The 15447-nt window shown below is 41.9% G+C and overlaps 2 protein-coding genes across 2 annotated transcripts; both read right to left on the bottom strand.

Moving 5' to 3' along the window:
- Positions 1 to 1914: 1914 nt before the first annotated feature.
- LOC145655913 (uncharacterized) lies at positions 1915 to 5124 on the bottom strand. The gene is made up of 6 exons (XM_081709393.1): positions 4985 to 5124; positions 4355 to 4403; positions 3823 to 3999; positions 3403 to 3430; positions 3082 to 3281; positions 1915 to 2716 (listed from the first exon to the last, which is right to left on the bottom strand). The coding sequence occupies exons 3-6, from the start codon at positions 3887 to 3889 to the stop codon at positions 2616 to 2618; spliced, it is 396 nt and encodes a 131-aa protein (XP_081565519.1). The 5' UTR covers positions 3890 to 3999; positions 4355 to 4403; positions 4985 to 5124; the 3' UTR covers positions 1915 to 2615.
- Positions 5125 to 9021: 3897 nt separating this feature from the next.
- LOC113568030 (uncharacterized) lies at positions 9022 to 13946 on the bottom strand. The gene is made up of 7 exons (XM_035526229.2): positions 13771 to 13946; positions 13026 to 13085; positions 12551 to 12841; positions 12149 to 12439; positions 11586 to 11888; positions 11091 to 11384; positions 9022 to 10428 (listed from the first exon to the last, which is right to left on the bottom strand). The coding sequence occupies exons 2-7, from the start codon at positions 13081 to 13083 to the stop codon at positions 10232 to 10234; spliced, it is 1434 nt and encodes a 477-aa protein (XP_035382122.2). The 5' UTR covers positions 13084 to 13085; positions 13771 to 13946; the 3' UTR covers positions 9022 to 10231.
- Positions 13947 to 15447: the final 1501 nt, after the last annotated feature.

Genomic DNA, 15447 nt, shown 5'->3' with positions numbered 1-15447 from the left:
ACCAGACGGTATCTGCGGGAGGGTCCTCAAAGCCTGTGCAGATCAGCTAGCCCCAATATTCACCAACATCTTCAATCTCTCCCTGACGCTCAGTATCGTCCCGTCCAGCTTCAAGCGGTCCACCATCGTCCCCGTCCCGAAGAAACCTCGACCCTCCGACCTCAATGACTACCGCCCTGTCGCCCTCACATCAGTCGTGATGAAGTGCTTTGAAAAGCTAGTCAGAGATTTCATCACATCTTCACTGCCAGCCTCCATGGACCCACTGCAGTTTGCATACCGCCACAACCGCTCCACTGACGATGCAATTGCACATCTGCTCCACACTACACTGACTCACCTGGACGAAGGGAGGGGAAATTATGTTAAAATGCTATTTGTCGACTACAGTTCAGCATTTATCACTATCATCCCCTCCTTACTCACTACTAAGTTGGGGGATCTAGGACTGCATACATCCCTGTGCGACTGGATCTCCAACTTCCTAACAGACAGACCACAATCAGTACGGGTGGGCAACTGCGCCTCATCCACCCTCACCCTCAGCACTGGAGCTCCTCAGGGTTGTGTCCTAAGCCCCCTGCTCTACTCACTGTACACCTACGACTGCACAGCCACTTCCAGCTGTAACATCATTGTCAAGTTTGCTGACGACACCGTTGTCGTGGGTCTGATCTCGGACAACGACGAGAGGGCCTACCTGGAGGAGATTAAACACCTGGAAAACTGGTGCCAGGAAAATAATCTCCTCCTAAACTTCAGTAAGACAAAGGAGCTGATCGTGGATTGCAGCAAGAAGCAGGAGCGGCACTACCAACCTGTGAGGATCAGTGGAACCACGGTGGAGAGAGTAGATAGTTTCAGGTACCTTGGAGTTCACATCTCGCAGGACCTGTCCTGGTCCCGCCATACCAACTCCCTGGCAAAGAAGGCTCATCAGCGTCTTTACCACCTCAGATGCCTAAGAGACTTCAGACTGCCCTCCAAAGTACTGCGGAACTTCTACACCTGCACTATCGAGAGCATCCTCATGGGGAACATCACAGTCTGGTTTGGGAATAGCACCAAGCAGGACAGACAAGCACTCCAAAGGGTAGTGCGTTCAGCAGAGCGCATCACTCACACGGAACTTCCTGACCTGCAGACCATCTAATACAAGCGGTGCCAGACCAAGGCCAGGAAAATTGTGAAGGACCCCACCCATCCCAACAATAGACTCTTCTCTCTGTTGAGGTCAGGGAGGCGCTTCCGCTCCCTGAAGACCAAGACAGAGAAGCTGAAGAGGAGCTTCTTCCCACAGGCCATTCGGGCCCTGAATCAGGGAAACTGAATAAACTGGGGACCACCACCACCATGTAACATGACTGTATATCTGTACATCTGTATATATAGATTTATACTCAATTACCTTGTTACACAACAACTGTAGATATGTTATTATACAAAATGGATCTGTACATTCTGTAGATTGTGTACATATATACCCAACCATATACATTGTACATTGTGTATATAATCATAATATACATATGTTGTACATACATTGTTAATATATTTTGTACATACATAGAATATATATATTTATCTGCATATATATATTTTTCTCTATGCACCCCTGTTTCTCTTCCTCAGTTTGGACAGAGCACTCTCCACCATTTCACTGCGAGTTATACTGTGTATGACTATGTATGTGACGAATAAACCGAACTTGAACTTGAACGTTAGACGTATCCAAAACTAGGACAGTGTGTACATGCAGAATTGGGTTTTCTAATACTGGTCCATAATGGTAAATACCTCCCTTTTATTGATATTAATTAAATGTACTGTGGCCTTTTAAAATACGGTGATACATCCTTTAAAGTTCACCTAGTAAAACAGAAATTGATGGTTAAGTTTGTTGTTGTCTAAACTTTAATTGTTTTCAAATCGATTTGTTCCAGAACAATAGCAAGCAAGAACATTTCTATAGTTAAATGTTTACTTAGACAGAGAGTGAGTGTGTCATGCTGATTCCTGGCGCTGCCGCTCCATACTCAACTTCCCAGGATGCCTCAGTCAGTCATGTGGAGAGCCTTCCAGCAGATCCCACCTATCCGAGAATTCACTTACGATATACATCGCTAGAGTACTAGTCACACTCACCTGTTACTTATTAACGTTATACTTAAACGCTTGTTCGTTTCTCATCGTTAGGAGGCATTGCCGTTATACTTGATCTGCATACTAAGTGTTCTCTCTGGTCAGTTTGTGGTCTTGTCTATTTTCTGGATTATCCATGTTTGCATTTGTACTTATGTTCCATTGGTTGATTACTGCCTACTCGATTTTTACATCATTTATTAAAAAATGTTTGTCGGTTTAAACAAAACATTTTAAATACTTTTATGACTCATTGCTAAAAGGTCTCTCTCCTTAAAGAGTTGTTTAATTAGCACAATATCTTACAAGCATTAAACATTCTGTTCTACACATACAAAAGCACAATCATGAACATATTTGCATGGAAAAAAACCTTTTTAAGTGCGATTTTAGGAGGTCCTTGTACCAGATTATCACTCCCCTGTGTCTCGGGCAGATGTTCTACTGGTGTGTTTGAATGAAGGTTGGGGGATTTACCTGTAGCCTGGGGGACAGTGAGTATCTGCATTTCTAAGAACAGTAATGTCCTGGTTGTTTATCATTTTAAGATACTCAGGGTTTGGGCTTTTTGCTCCTAAAAGGGATGAAGAAAGACCCTGGTTATTCTAGGGGCTTACTGAAAGATTTTATGAGTTTCAGTTTTTAAATTTATGGAAAAGAGTAAGGTAAGTGTAAATATGCAATTGTTAAGTATAAGTTTTTAAAATTAACCAAGTTAAATATGAATATATAATAACATGCCCACAGACAATTCTACATGAAACACTATATAGGGTACTTGTTAGGGAGACAACGCAGAATTTGGACAACCCTAGCTTGTGCCACATAAAATATCTGGAACACCAGCAATAAGTAGATTAGCAGGAGAATCCCAATGGACTGAAGAAAGGCTGATAAGCAATGTTTTAGTTGTTTTGGCATGAGTTTAATAATACCTACTTCTACAGCCATGTCCATGTTCCCATTTAACATGAAAAAGGCTGATGGAGATCCATTTATCTCCTGTACTGCACTTCCTGACCATCATGTTGTCTCCTGGTTTGAAGGTTCTCATCCTTCTGCCTTGGTCACTACATTGTTTCCATTTTGTATTTTGTATTTTTCCTTTCAGTTCTGATGGCAGCAAGTCAAATGTAGGTCTGTGATGGTGTAAACAAAGTATACACATCACCAGAGCTTTTATCAGGTAAACTTTACCTCAACAGATTATGCTGTATTAAAACAGGTAGTAAATATTATATGCATTAAATGTTTACTTACCTTGATGACCTTGTTGACGCACTAACACCTGTAAAAGAGAACATATTAGACCAAGATAGCTGACGTTACATTAGATAGATTAGATCAAGTGCAAACATATATATATGATTGATGACCATAGTGTTTATGTATTGCTAGTATAGATTTGTCATGTAATTATTTTTTTCATGTTTCCATTTTTTTGTGTTGCCCTTTGATCAGACGGGAATGACCTGGATCTTGAGTGGGAGGGGTGTCATGTTTAAAGAGGGAGGAGTTTTATTTATTTTGTCTTGTTTTGAGGAGAGTGAGTTGGGTGGTTTTGCAGCTATGGCCTCAACTTGGTCTGCTATGCTTCAAGGTTTGGGAGGGATGATATAGCCTGATATTGACTAATGAGTCATATCACGCTTTGCTAGCTTTATTTTTGAAGAACCTAACTGCTACCAATCTGCTGTTCTGATGACTCTCCATGTTGACCTTCATCTTCCCTGGTGGAGGAGCCCATCACTGCATCCAGTGCTGCTGGTATCCCTCTCGCTCCACCTGTTGTGGGCCACAGCTGATGATCAACCCACTGATCCCCGACCTGCTCAAATGTGTATCCAAGTGATGCTTCTAAGAGTGAAATTCACAATAAAAAGGTCAAATGAAAATAACACATTCTGCACTGACCTAAGATATTTAGCTATTTTATCATTTCCATACACTTAAATACCAAAACATAACCAAAACTTAAACACCAACTGTATGCTAACATACTGTGCATTACAACAGTTGGGTTACACATTCTAAATGCATCCCTACCAGCTGTTTCTAATGAATATTTAAATTTTAGATTTATAGATTCAATTACAATTATTTATTGTTTGAACATGTCCTAATTGGACCGTTACACAATGCCCACATGTAATGCCTACTTTAGCATTATATATTTAAGGAACTCACAGTGACAGAAAGTAATGACTTATACCTGTATCTGCAATTAGCCTATAAACAGGAATAGAATTACACAGGAGCACCTGTTAAAAAAAAAAAAAAAAAAAAGAAGCCCCATGTAAATGTAATCTGGATAGAGTAGGGCTATTATAACCCATTTAATCCCAATTAAAATTCCAAACCAAAACACTCCTTAAATTAAAATATCTTTATTGTATGAACATGTCCTATCTGGACTGTAACATAATGCCTACAGCTAATGCCTTCTTCAGGACACAATACAAATAACCTAAAGAATTATTTTTACCTTGGATGGTTGTCACTAAACTGCTTTAGTGATACAGGGCTTGAGTTTGACACGAAACGCTGGCTCATTGTTAGTTTCTTGGTACAACAGTACCACCTAGTGGTTCCCTGCTGAGCAGATTAGCAACACTAAGAGCAGTTCCGCCGTCTCCCAGGCAGTGGGTAGACCGTTCAGTGACAGGAATTTCACCATTTTAGAAAACCGGTCCACAATCACCAAGATTACCGTGTTGCTTTCTGAAACAGGTAGGCCAGTCACAAAGTCTATAGTGAGGTGGGACCAGGGTCGAGGAGGCGTGGGTAGCGGAAGTAGTTTATCTGCAGGCGTTGTGCGAGGTGTTTTGCTGTGAGCACATACCTGACAACCTCTCGGCTCATGGCAGGCCACCAATAGCGAGCGCTTAGGAGCTGGGTGATATGGGTTGCCTCTGGGTGTCCTGTCCCCACGGAGGTGTTTGCCCAAGCGATCAGGGCTCGCCGGTGACGGAGAGGCACAAAGAGACGTTCAGGTGGGCAGTGCGGGTGTGGATTTGCTGCAGTTATTTTCCGGTCTAGGTCCCATCTTAACGTGGCCAGGAAACAGGTGCGTGATAGAACCGGCTCTAGACTGGTGGATTGGGCTTCTGTGTGGTGTTGATGCGAGACGGTGTCCGTCCTCACGTTTTTCGTACCTGGTCTGTAGGTCACGGGGAATGCAAACCTCGTGAAGAGCGACCACCGGGCTTGTCTGGAATTGAGCCTCTTGGCGGTCTGGAGGTTTTCCAGTTTCTTGTGGTCTATATGACCAAAAAGGGGTGCCATGCTCCCTCCAGCCAGTGCCTCCACTCCTCGAACGCTAGTTTCATGGCGAGGAGTTCGTGATCTCCCACGCCACAGTTCCTCTCCGCAGGGCTTAGTTTCTTAGAGAAGTATGCAATGGGCTTTAACTGCCTTGCCGGTCCCTTGTGTTGGGACAGCACCACGCCCACTCCCACATTCAACGCATCTATCTCCACCACCAACGGCTCGCCCGGGTCGAGGTGCTGCAATACTGGAGCGGTGGAGAACGCAGCTTTCAGCTCCGCGGAGGACTTTTCCACCTCCGAGTTCCATCTGATCCTTTTGGAGGGTCCACGCAGTAGTTCCGTGAGTGGTCTAGCGAACTTACTAAAAGAATTAATGAATCTGTGGTAAAAGTTAGCGAATCCTAGGAAACGTAATTCCCTACGATTCTGGGGTCTAGGCCAGCTCATTACTGCCTCCACCTTGCAGTTACATGCATACACAACCCTCGCAGATGACATAAGCGAAGAAACTCACCTCTCTGCGGTGGAACTCACTTTTCCAGTTTGTAGCAGAGGAGGGTGCCAAGGACAGCCCGTACGTCATGCACATGTTGGTCCCAAGAGGGGGAGTAGCTCAAGATGTCGTCGATATAAGCGACAAGAACTCCCGAAGGACCTCATTGATGTAGGCCTGAAACACAGAATGGGCTGTGGCTAGACCATAAGGTAGGACTACGTATTCGTAGTGTCCGGATGACGTACTGAAGGTGGTTTTCCACTCGTCGCCTTCTCTAAACCTAATTAGGTTATACGCACTACGCAGGTCCATCTTAGTGAATCAGCGGGTTCCCCATTGCTGCTCGAGTGCTGTGGGGACTAGTGGAAGGGGATAGAGTAACTTGTCAAGCCCTCTGTAGTCCACGCAGGGTCGCAACCCTCCATCTTTTTTCTTTACAAAAAAAAGACACTCGCAGAGGCTGGCGAGGTGGAAGGATGAATGTACCCTTTCTGCAGTGCCCCTTTGATGTACTGTGCCATTATCCGATCCCCCTCTTGGGAGAGCGGGTAGACCCTACATCGGGGTGGAACAGCGTCTTCTTTGAGAGTGATGGCACAGTCCCATTCCCGATGTGGGTTGTGAGCCCTTAGCCATGGGTGTCCTAGAGTTACCAGATGAGAGGGAGGTAAGGAGGTAAAAGGAAACCCACTCCACATGGCCCCCTCCGGTCTCGAGGAGCAGCACGCGGGGAGTGACATGGGTTATGAACCCCGCTCCCACGGGTCCTCCGTCTAGCGCCCGCACTATAGCATTTGCTCGGGAACTTGCCTCGCATTCCTGCCACGCCCAGCTGCATGGGCTCTGCGGGGTTGTCCACCGGCCCCATGGGAGAGTTAATCTCTCGCTGTGGCAGCCCCCGATGCAGCTGCCTGCGCCGCTCTAGCAGGAGGCGATCATATGTAATCGCGAGGTGCGCCGCCTCGTTCAGGGAAGAAGCCTCCGGTTTGCACGATAATTCCGCCTGCAGGTCTGCTTTCAGTCCGTACATGAAGGCGTCTACTAAGGCCGGCTCACTCCATCGAGTACCAGCCGCGAGTGTGCGGAACTCCATGGCGTAGTGCGCCGCGTTGTGGAGTCCCTGTCTCATCCTTAGTAGCGACCGCCCGCAAACCCTCCCTTCGCGTGGATGATGAAATACCGCCTTTAAGATCTGCAACGAAACCGGCATAGTCACTCATAAGCGTTAGTCACGAGAGCGGCTCCCGAGACGCGGGCTTTCCCCGTGAGCCTGGAGACTACAAAAGCCACTTTGGCATGTTCGGGCAAGTGGGGCTGATACGAAAAAAGACTGGACTGCACGAGAAAGCCATCACACCCCTCTGGGTCTCCTCCGTACGTCTCGGGGATCGCTATGAGGCACTTCATCCCTTCCGGCATAGGCGGGTGTTGTGGAATTTTGAACAAACAGCAAGTCAGACGTGATTAAGAGAGTAATTTAATAAGAAAAAGAATAAAATTAATGTTTGGCTCTCCTCAGGTAGGGAGCCCCGAGTATACAAAACCGTGGCTAGTTATACTACTCTTGTGCTGTCTTTAACCAATCATCTTTTCTTAAGCAGCTCTTCTTTCCTTTGTTGCTGTGGCTATAAGCCAATCAGCTCTCGGCTTGGTTTTTTCCACAAACCAACCCAAACTGACTCCAAACAGTGTGGGTTGTGTGTCAAGTTGACCTTGATGTTAACAGTTCCTGATACATGTTCAACTTAATCAGCAACAGGCGGATACAAATGTGCAAACAGCATTATTAATTTACGAGCAAAAGGATCAGTGTGATTTTATATGAATCACATAATACATAGTTTCGTATCATTTTCCATCACAGCGGGGAAACGGGAGCGGTGACTCGCTGTTCTGTGCCGGGAGTCAGAACGAGGGAACGTATCTCCTGCTGTTGCTGCTCCATAGCCGCCTTCTGGGCAGCAAGCAAGTGAACCCAATCAGGTTTAAATGAGACAATTTATGAATAAGTTCAATTAAAAGTCATTTAAAACCATATTTCCACTCATGGACGTAAAAGTGCAGCTGTACTGAGAACAAAATGTACAGTTTAAAAGAGCAGAAGGACAAACATGTATGAAGGACCCAAAAACCTTTTACACAGTCTTCTCTATCATAGCATTCCCCAAAAGTCTTTTACACAGTCTTCTCTATTAAAGCATACCCCAAAACCTTTTACACAGTCTTCTTAATTTAAGGGAGAGCCCTCCTTTTTGTTTGATACTGTTCCCAACAAGCTTGGTTCTAAAATACGTTAAGTTATCTGAGTTTTCAGAGACATTGAAAGACTTACAGAAGACTTACAGTAGGATTTGCACTCAACATCCTACCAGCTGTCCTCTAGACACCATACCAACAAAATCATTTAAATGCGTTTTCAGCACACTGCCAAATGAAATTGTTAAGATTGTTAATCAATCACTTAAACAAGGAATTTACCCAGTCTTAAAACAGCATTTTTTTTCAGTTTGTAATAAGCAACAGTCACTGAGTAGCCAGACATTTATTTTTGTCTCAACATTCATTTTTTTTTATATCACATTGGAACATACATGCTCCATAAATAGGGGAGCTTCACAAAATCAAAACATAATTTGGTCACTACTGTGACCGGAAGGACAGCACCATTCAGATGTGAAGAAGGGCTGAGGTGTCTTCCTCATACCACACAATCCCATATACAGCCAATTCCCCAATATACAGTTTGATACTATATGTGTAGATTGTGGCTGTGGATGACCAGCCTTGAGATCTGCAACGAAACCGGCATAGTCACTCATAAGCGTTAGTCACGAGAGCGGCTCCCGAGACGCGGGCTTTCCCCGTGAGCCTGGAGACTACAAAAGCCACTTTGGCATGTTCGGGCAAGTGGGGCTGATACGAAAAAAGACTGGACTGCACGAGAAAGCCATCACACCCCTCTGGGTCTCCTCCGTACGTCTCGGGGATCTCTATGAGGCACTTCATCCCTTCCGGCATAGGCGGGGAAACGGGAGCGGTGACTCGCTGTTCTGTGCCGGGAGTCAGAACGAGGGAACGTATCTCCTGCTGTTGCTGCTCCATAGCCGCCTTCTGGGCAGCAAGCAAGTGAACCCAATCAGGTTTAAATGAGACAATTTATGAATAAGTTCAATTAAAAGTCGTTTAAAACCATATTTCCAATCATGGATGTAAAAGTGCAGCTGTACTGAGAACAAAATGTACAGTTTAAAAGAGCAGAAGGACAAACATGTATGATGGACCCATAAACCTTTTACAGTCTTCTCTATCATAGCATACCCCAAAAACCTTTTACACAGTCTTCTCTATCATAGCATTCCCCAAAAGTCTTTTACACAGTCTTCTCTATTAAAGCATACCCCAAAACCTTTTACACAGTCTTCTTAATTTAAGGGAGAGCCCTCCTTTTTGTTTGATACTGTTCCCAACAAGCTTGGTTCTAAAATACGTTAAGTTATCTGAGTTTTCAGAAACATTGAAAGACTTACAGAAGACTTACAGTAGGATTTGCGCTCAACATCCTACCAGCTGTCCTCTAGACACCATACCAACAAAATCATTTAAATGCGTTTTCAGCACACTGCCAAATGAAATTGTTAAGATTGTTAATCAATCACTTAAACAAGGAATTTACCCAGTCTTAAAACAGCATTTTTTTTCAGTTTGTAATAAGCAACAGTCACTGAGTAGCCAGACATTTATTTTTGTCTCAACATTCATTTTTTTTATATCACATTGGAACATACATGCTCCATAAATAGGGGAGCTTCACAAAATCAAAACATAATTTGGTCACTACTGTGACCGGAAGGACAGCACCATTCAGATGTGAAGAAGGGCTGAGGTGTCTTCCTCATACCACACAATCCCATATACAGCCAATTCCCCAATATACAGTTTGATACTATATGTGTAGATTGTGGCTGTGGATGACCAGCCTTGAGATCTGCAGTTAATAAGACAATGATGAATTCTGAATTCATTGATGTGATCACACATACTAAAGAAACTCAATGACTGACCATTTGAAATGCTGAAAAATGTAAAGGTATCCGAGAGAGCAGCTGAGACCATGCAGTTCTGTGATTGTCCAGTGACTGAGCTGGATCTCATGAGCAAGAGCCAAGAACAGGATGAGAGAGCAGTGATTTATTTTTTGATGACTTATGATTCAAGAGTGGGTCCTGAGTGTCTGGTTCTCTCTCTGGAACATTCTGTTTCGTCCTCTGCTCTGTTTCGTCCTCTGCTCCTCCACTGAGTGGTGTATCTCATTCAACGTTTGCTGCTATATACATTCATTTGTTTGTACATTCATCTGTAAGCAACAATTCTGTAACTGCTCTTGAAACCTCTGCATTATCACTAGTACCAGTAAAACCAATATGACCACTAAGACCAGTGACAGCACCACAGCCAACACCAGCATGTCAGGCTTCTCTAGCTCCTGCTCCACAGTGTCTGTGTCAGGTTCTTCCTTCCTACCTAAACACAGAATATAAAACATTAGATTCACCATCTACTATAAACATATATATCCTATAAGTGATTGTTTATTATTAATAATAGGATTTTCACATAACCATAATCTAAACAGTATAGTAATAATAAATCAGTCATTACACATCCTGGGCTTTATTTTCATTCATGTACAAAGACTGTCAGTATGATGTAAGTGTGGAGCTACAATATATTAGTGACATTGTAAAGTGCTTTATGGTGATCTCATGCCATGCAGACTTCATGATGGTGGTAAGTTTGAATATCAGATGAATAATGTAACTGGCTGAGAAGAATGATTAATTACAATATATTCCTATTTATATTCTCTCTCTCTCTCTCTCTCTCCATATATATATATATATATATATATATATATAGAGAGAGAGAGAGAGAGAGAGAGAGAGAGATAGATAGATAGATAGATAGATAGATAGATAGATAGATAGATAGATAGATAGATAGATAGATAGATAGATAGATAGATGTATACATACATATATAAGAACAAATTCTTTATTCTTTATTCTCTATTCTCTTTACTCTCAAATCATAGGATACATTCACTATCAAACAGGACCTTGACAGCCACATCTTACTGAACAGTCATCTGCATTTAGAGACAGAATACTGAAATCAAGTCTTACCCTCAACAGTGGTTGTGGTGATGGTGTATGTAGCAATGACTTCATCATTCCTGGTGTCCCGTATGGTGTAAACGCCACTATCAGACTCCTTCAGATCCTTCAACTGCAGACTGGAACTGAATGACACTCTCTTCTCATACTCAGGGACACACTGAATTTCATGCCCCCTAATCTCACACAGTCTGACAGTGTTTGGTTTGGTGTCATCAGTCTTGTTCAGCTCCACTGGCTCTGAGATGGGCACATCCATGCTGAGAGATTCTCCAGCAAGGACATGAATTTTTTTACTGAAAGCTGGAGGCAGAGAACACAAATATGGAGTATATGATATACACAATATACATGTACCTGATATTCTGTAGTGTATAAGTATTGTGCAATATTATGGTCATACTCCTCAGAATTCTCAATTCTAGTTTTATAAAAGGCTTAGACTGTTCTAACCTACTGTTCCATCTGAACATGACCAGACAGTAAAGCTTTAATTTTACATACCATGGACTTGAAGAGTCCAATCACATATAGTTTCAGAATTGCAGGAGCAGGTGTACCAGGCCCTCTTATTGAATTCAACATCAGTGATGGTGAGGGAGAGATCTCCCTTCAGGTACTGATCGTGGGACATGTAAAATCCCTCCTTTGACTGGCATGATGTCTGGTAACACTGAGCCAGAATGTCACCTGGTTTATGGTGCATAGTCCATGTGACCAGACCAGAACACACCTGATTACAGGGGAGAGTTGCAGCATCATGAGGATTCACCTTTATAGCAGGAATCAGTGGCCCTTGAGGCAGAACTGCAGAAAATCACATTGTCACACAGAAAAATTTACTTAGGCTGCATTCAGGGCTGATTTATTCTGTTTTGTAATACAAATGCAAATTCATTTAAAAGTCATGTAGTTGCTATGTGAGTGCAGTAAAGATGCTGTATAATTTAAAATGGTTCCATTTTTTAAAATATTGCTAAGAAAAGGGATATATTTGGTAAATAGGAATTTAAAAGTATTTTCCTCACTAAAGAGTTACAATCACGTACAGTAAAATCAAATCTTACCACCAACTATTACTGTGTATGTACCAATGACTTCATCATTCCTGGTATCCCGTATGGTGTAAAGTCCACTATCAGACTCCTTCAGATCCTTCAGCTGCAGCCGGAACCTGAATGACACTCTCTTCTCGTACTCAGACACACACTGAATTTCACGCCCATCAAGCTCACATAGTCTGACAGTATTTGGTTTGGTGTCATCAGTCCTGTTCAGAATCACCTCCACTGGCTCTGAGACATTCACATCCATGCTGAGAGATTCTCCATGATGGACATGTTTCTGGATATTTACAGCTGGAGAGGAACAGCAAGCAAAATATCAACAAATATCAACAAATAAAGTGTCTAAGTGGACTGATTTCATCTATAAACATGTTAGAACAAATTAAACATTAAAACACTTACACTCAATCTGAATGCTCACATCACAGATCTCTACACCATCACACTCACATGTGTACCAGGTCCTCTTAGTGTAATCAACATCAGTGATTGTGAGGGAGAGATCTCCCTTCAGGTACTGATCATGGGACATGTGAAATCCCTCCTTTGACTGACATGATGTCTGATTACACTGAGCCAGAATGTCACCTGATTTATGCAACACAATCCATCTAACCAGACCAGAACACGTCTGATTACAGGGGAGAGTAGCAGCTTCATGAAGATTTACCTTTACAGAACTGAATGCTGAAACTGGAGAAAAGACCAAATAAAATACATTTAGTCACAAGAGAGGAATAACAAAATATTAATAAGACATAACAGCAGTGATCAGCCATCAGTCATGAAAGTGTTGTTTTTTAGTTTTACATTTTATTTTCAAACTCCATTATTTTAATGGTTCAGTGTGTAATTATTAACACATTGTTGTACTTACCATTATAGATCATCAGGAGTGGTAACATGGAGTACAGGAGGATACCTAAACTCTTCATGGCTGTGGAGAACACAGATGTCTTTGCATATGTTCAGGTAAAAGGATTCAGGAACAAATAAGTAAATTACTTTTTGTGGTGTGGATGAGATTTCTTTTAGTGTACTCCTAGAAAAGATAATAAAATATCTTAATAACTCCGTAACGGCTTTTTTACCCCCTTGGTTTAATCTAAAGCAGCTTTTTCAACTACTGTTGTCAAAAACATTGTCGGTGCACCGAATAAAGCGATCACTCTGTGTATATCTGGATATATCGGATAAATGTAGTGAGAAAATCTTAAACTGCTGTCTCCAACTAAACATCTCCTGTATGTGTTACGTATATAAATGAAACTGATAAATAAACGTGCCTTTTGATTTAGATGATGTAATTTTTTAAGCAATAGCCTGCCGTAAATATACGCACTTTTACTGCATTTAAAACTACAAAACAGAGTTTACTTCATTACAGTACAATTGGTAAGATTTTTATACAGCTCTATAATTAATCATCGTGAAAATGCCTTCCCTATGTGTTTCTCAGAAATTTATTATAAAGCTTGACTGCCAGTATAAAACTAAACGTTTGGTAGCTTATGTATCAGTTATATGTTGAAGCTAATAAACTACAAATTTATTTTTAAATTCCACTTTATTTTTTATTCCGACTTCTGCGATACGCCGTCTCTCAGTTTTGTGAAGCTTACCTGATCTTGGCGATCGATAGTGAGACGAACACACATATATAAAAGGCCGACAGAAGATCCAGATGTGTGAATTAACTGGATGAGGTGTGTAGATCTTCTACGTTAAAAAATAAATGGAAGTACTTTCCCTCTTGCCTTGCACCTCTTTACCTGAGAGGCATTCCCTCTCACACACACCCCCGCCGTTACTCATACTTGAATTTCGCAATCTTTCACAACGCACGAGGAAGCGCGAGTGAAACTCGATACGTAAACAAAGTTGTGTGGTCGCCTCCTGCTGGCAGTTTTGGGGACGTCACTAGTTTATCTGTGTTTATCACAACAGGACCGTCCACAAAAACTACTTAAACCAGCTATACATTTACCTGGTCAGCTAGTTTAAAAAGATGATGTTATCATGAGTGGGTGACTGAATAACTAGTTGACCAGGTACATTTTTTTTTTGCATTAATAGAAAAATTACTTGTAGTCACATCTTAAGATTTTGTTCCTTTTACAATTGCTTCAAGCATGGCCCAGCTAATCAAATATGTGAATTTGTATTGACTGGTTTTTACTGCAACATCATTCATTTACCCCATACTGAGATGTTTTCCTATTCATTTCATACACAGAGAGAGAGAGAGAGAGGTAGTGAAGTGGTGCTTAAGCTTTCATGTCTCATGTTTCATGTAAGATGTTAGTGAAATAAGCCCATTCTGGGGACATCTTAGAAATTCCAAAACTATGGCTCAGGAGCAAAGGAAATTAGATTTGCTTCTAGTACACAGAGATTCACACCGGTAATGGTACAAGGCAATGGAGTGACATTGCTTGCTTTTCCAGTTCAGAGTTTCTGGGAGAATAAAGTGAATGGAATGATGGTAGTTAGGCAGGGAGGGAACAATCTATTTTGGGACTTGTTAGTGCTGAAGACATAAGAACTGACACACCTACTGTAGACCAACTCAGTAAAATTAACCTCCTTCAGGTATGTAGCTATTTTAAGAGCTGCTTTTTTTGATGAGGTGTTTTGTTTGAGTGATGAGGTGTGGACATGAAGCTTTTACTGAGTGGAAACACTTCAGAAAGAGTTCTGATGGTATTTCACACAGTAAACAATACTTACACACACACACACACACACACACACACACACACACACACACACACACACACACACACACACACACAAAACAAATTGCTTGCTTTACAGACAAAAAAATACACACAATTTTGTTTAGTAAAGACTTTAGAATATTCAAATGTTTACACGACTGATTTGATTTTACATTTTACAAAGGAACTATTATTATACATACATGTAAGTTTACAATGACATTCTTTTTTTTTTCAACTTTGACCTGCATTTCATGTAGTGCAACCAAGTTCATCACTTCGTGTTCAAGCACAGAAACAGACATCAAAAAGCTTTAAGTCTTTTCCTGGATTTTTCAATTCAAAGGGGAAAACTAATGCAGGGCAGAGATTCTATGACATCAATAAAATCAGAGGAGTGACCTCATCACATGATCTTAGCCTGTGAGATGAACTTATCATACTTGCTCTTTAAAAAAGAACTTTGCATTTAATCTTCAGACTACATAAGTGCCTGGATGAGCCCCAGACGTCTGCCAGTTCATCTGGATGGATATGATGTCACAGTAGGGGCCAAAGTCCATCGGCCTTGGGTTCACT

The sequence above is a fragment of the Electrophorus electricus genome, chromosome 1 (assembly GCF_041902795.1).
Source record: "Electrophorus electricus isolate QZ-2024a chromosome 1, ASM4190279v1, whole genome shotgun sequence".
Lineage (NCBI taxonomy): Eukaryota > Metazoa > Chordata > Actinopteri > Gymnotiformes > Gymnotidae > Electrophorus > Electrophorus electricus.
Note: the sequence above shows the minus strand (reverse complement) of the source record. Positions and strands in the feature narration are given on the sequence as shown.

Bases quoted from the DNA above. Each gene is read 5' to 3' on its own strand.
- LOC145655913 (XM_081709393.1), bottom strand. From the start codon at position 3,889: ATGGGCTCCTCCACCAGGGAAGATGAAGGTCAACATGGAGAGTCATCA. The intron at 3,431-3,822 runs GTTAGGTTCTTC...TCTCTTTTACAG, and splicing joins AGAACAGCAGATTGGTAGCA to GTGTTAGTGCGTCAACAAGG. The intron at 2,717-3,081 runs GTAGGTATTATT...CATCCCTTTTAG, and splicing joins ACATGGACATGGCTGTAGAA to GAGCAAAAAGCCCAAACCCT.
- LOC113568030 (XM_035526229.2), bottom strand. From the start codon at position 13,083: ATGAAGAGTTTAGGTATCCTCCTGTACTCCATGTTACCACTCCTGATG. The intron at 12,440-12,550 runs GTAAGTGTTTTA...GTTCCTCTCCAG, and splicing joins TGTGAGCATTCAGATTGAGT to CTGTAAATATCCAGAAACAT. The intron at 10,429-11,090 runs GTAAGACTTGAT...TTCTGTGTTTAG, and splicing joins CACCACAACCACTGTTGAGG to GTAGGAAGGAAGAACCTGAC.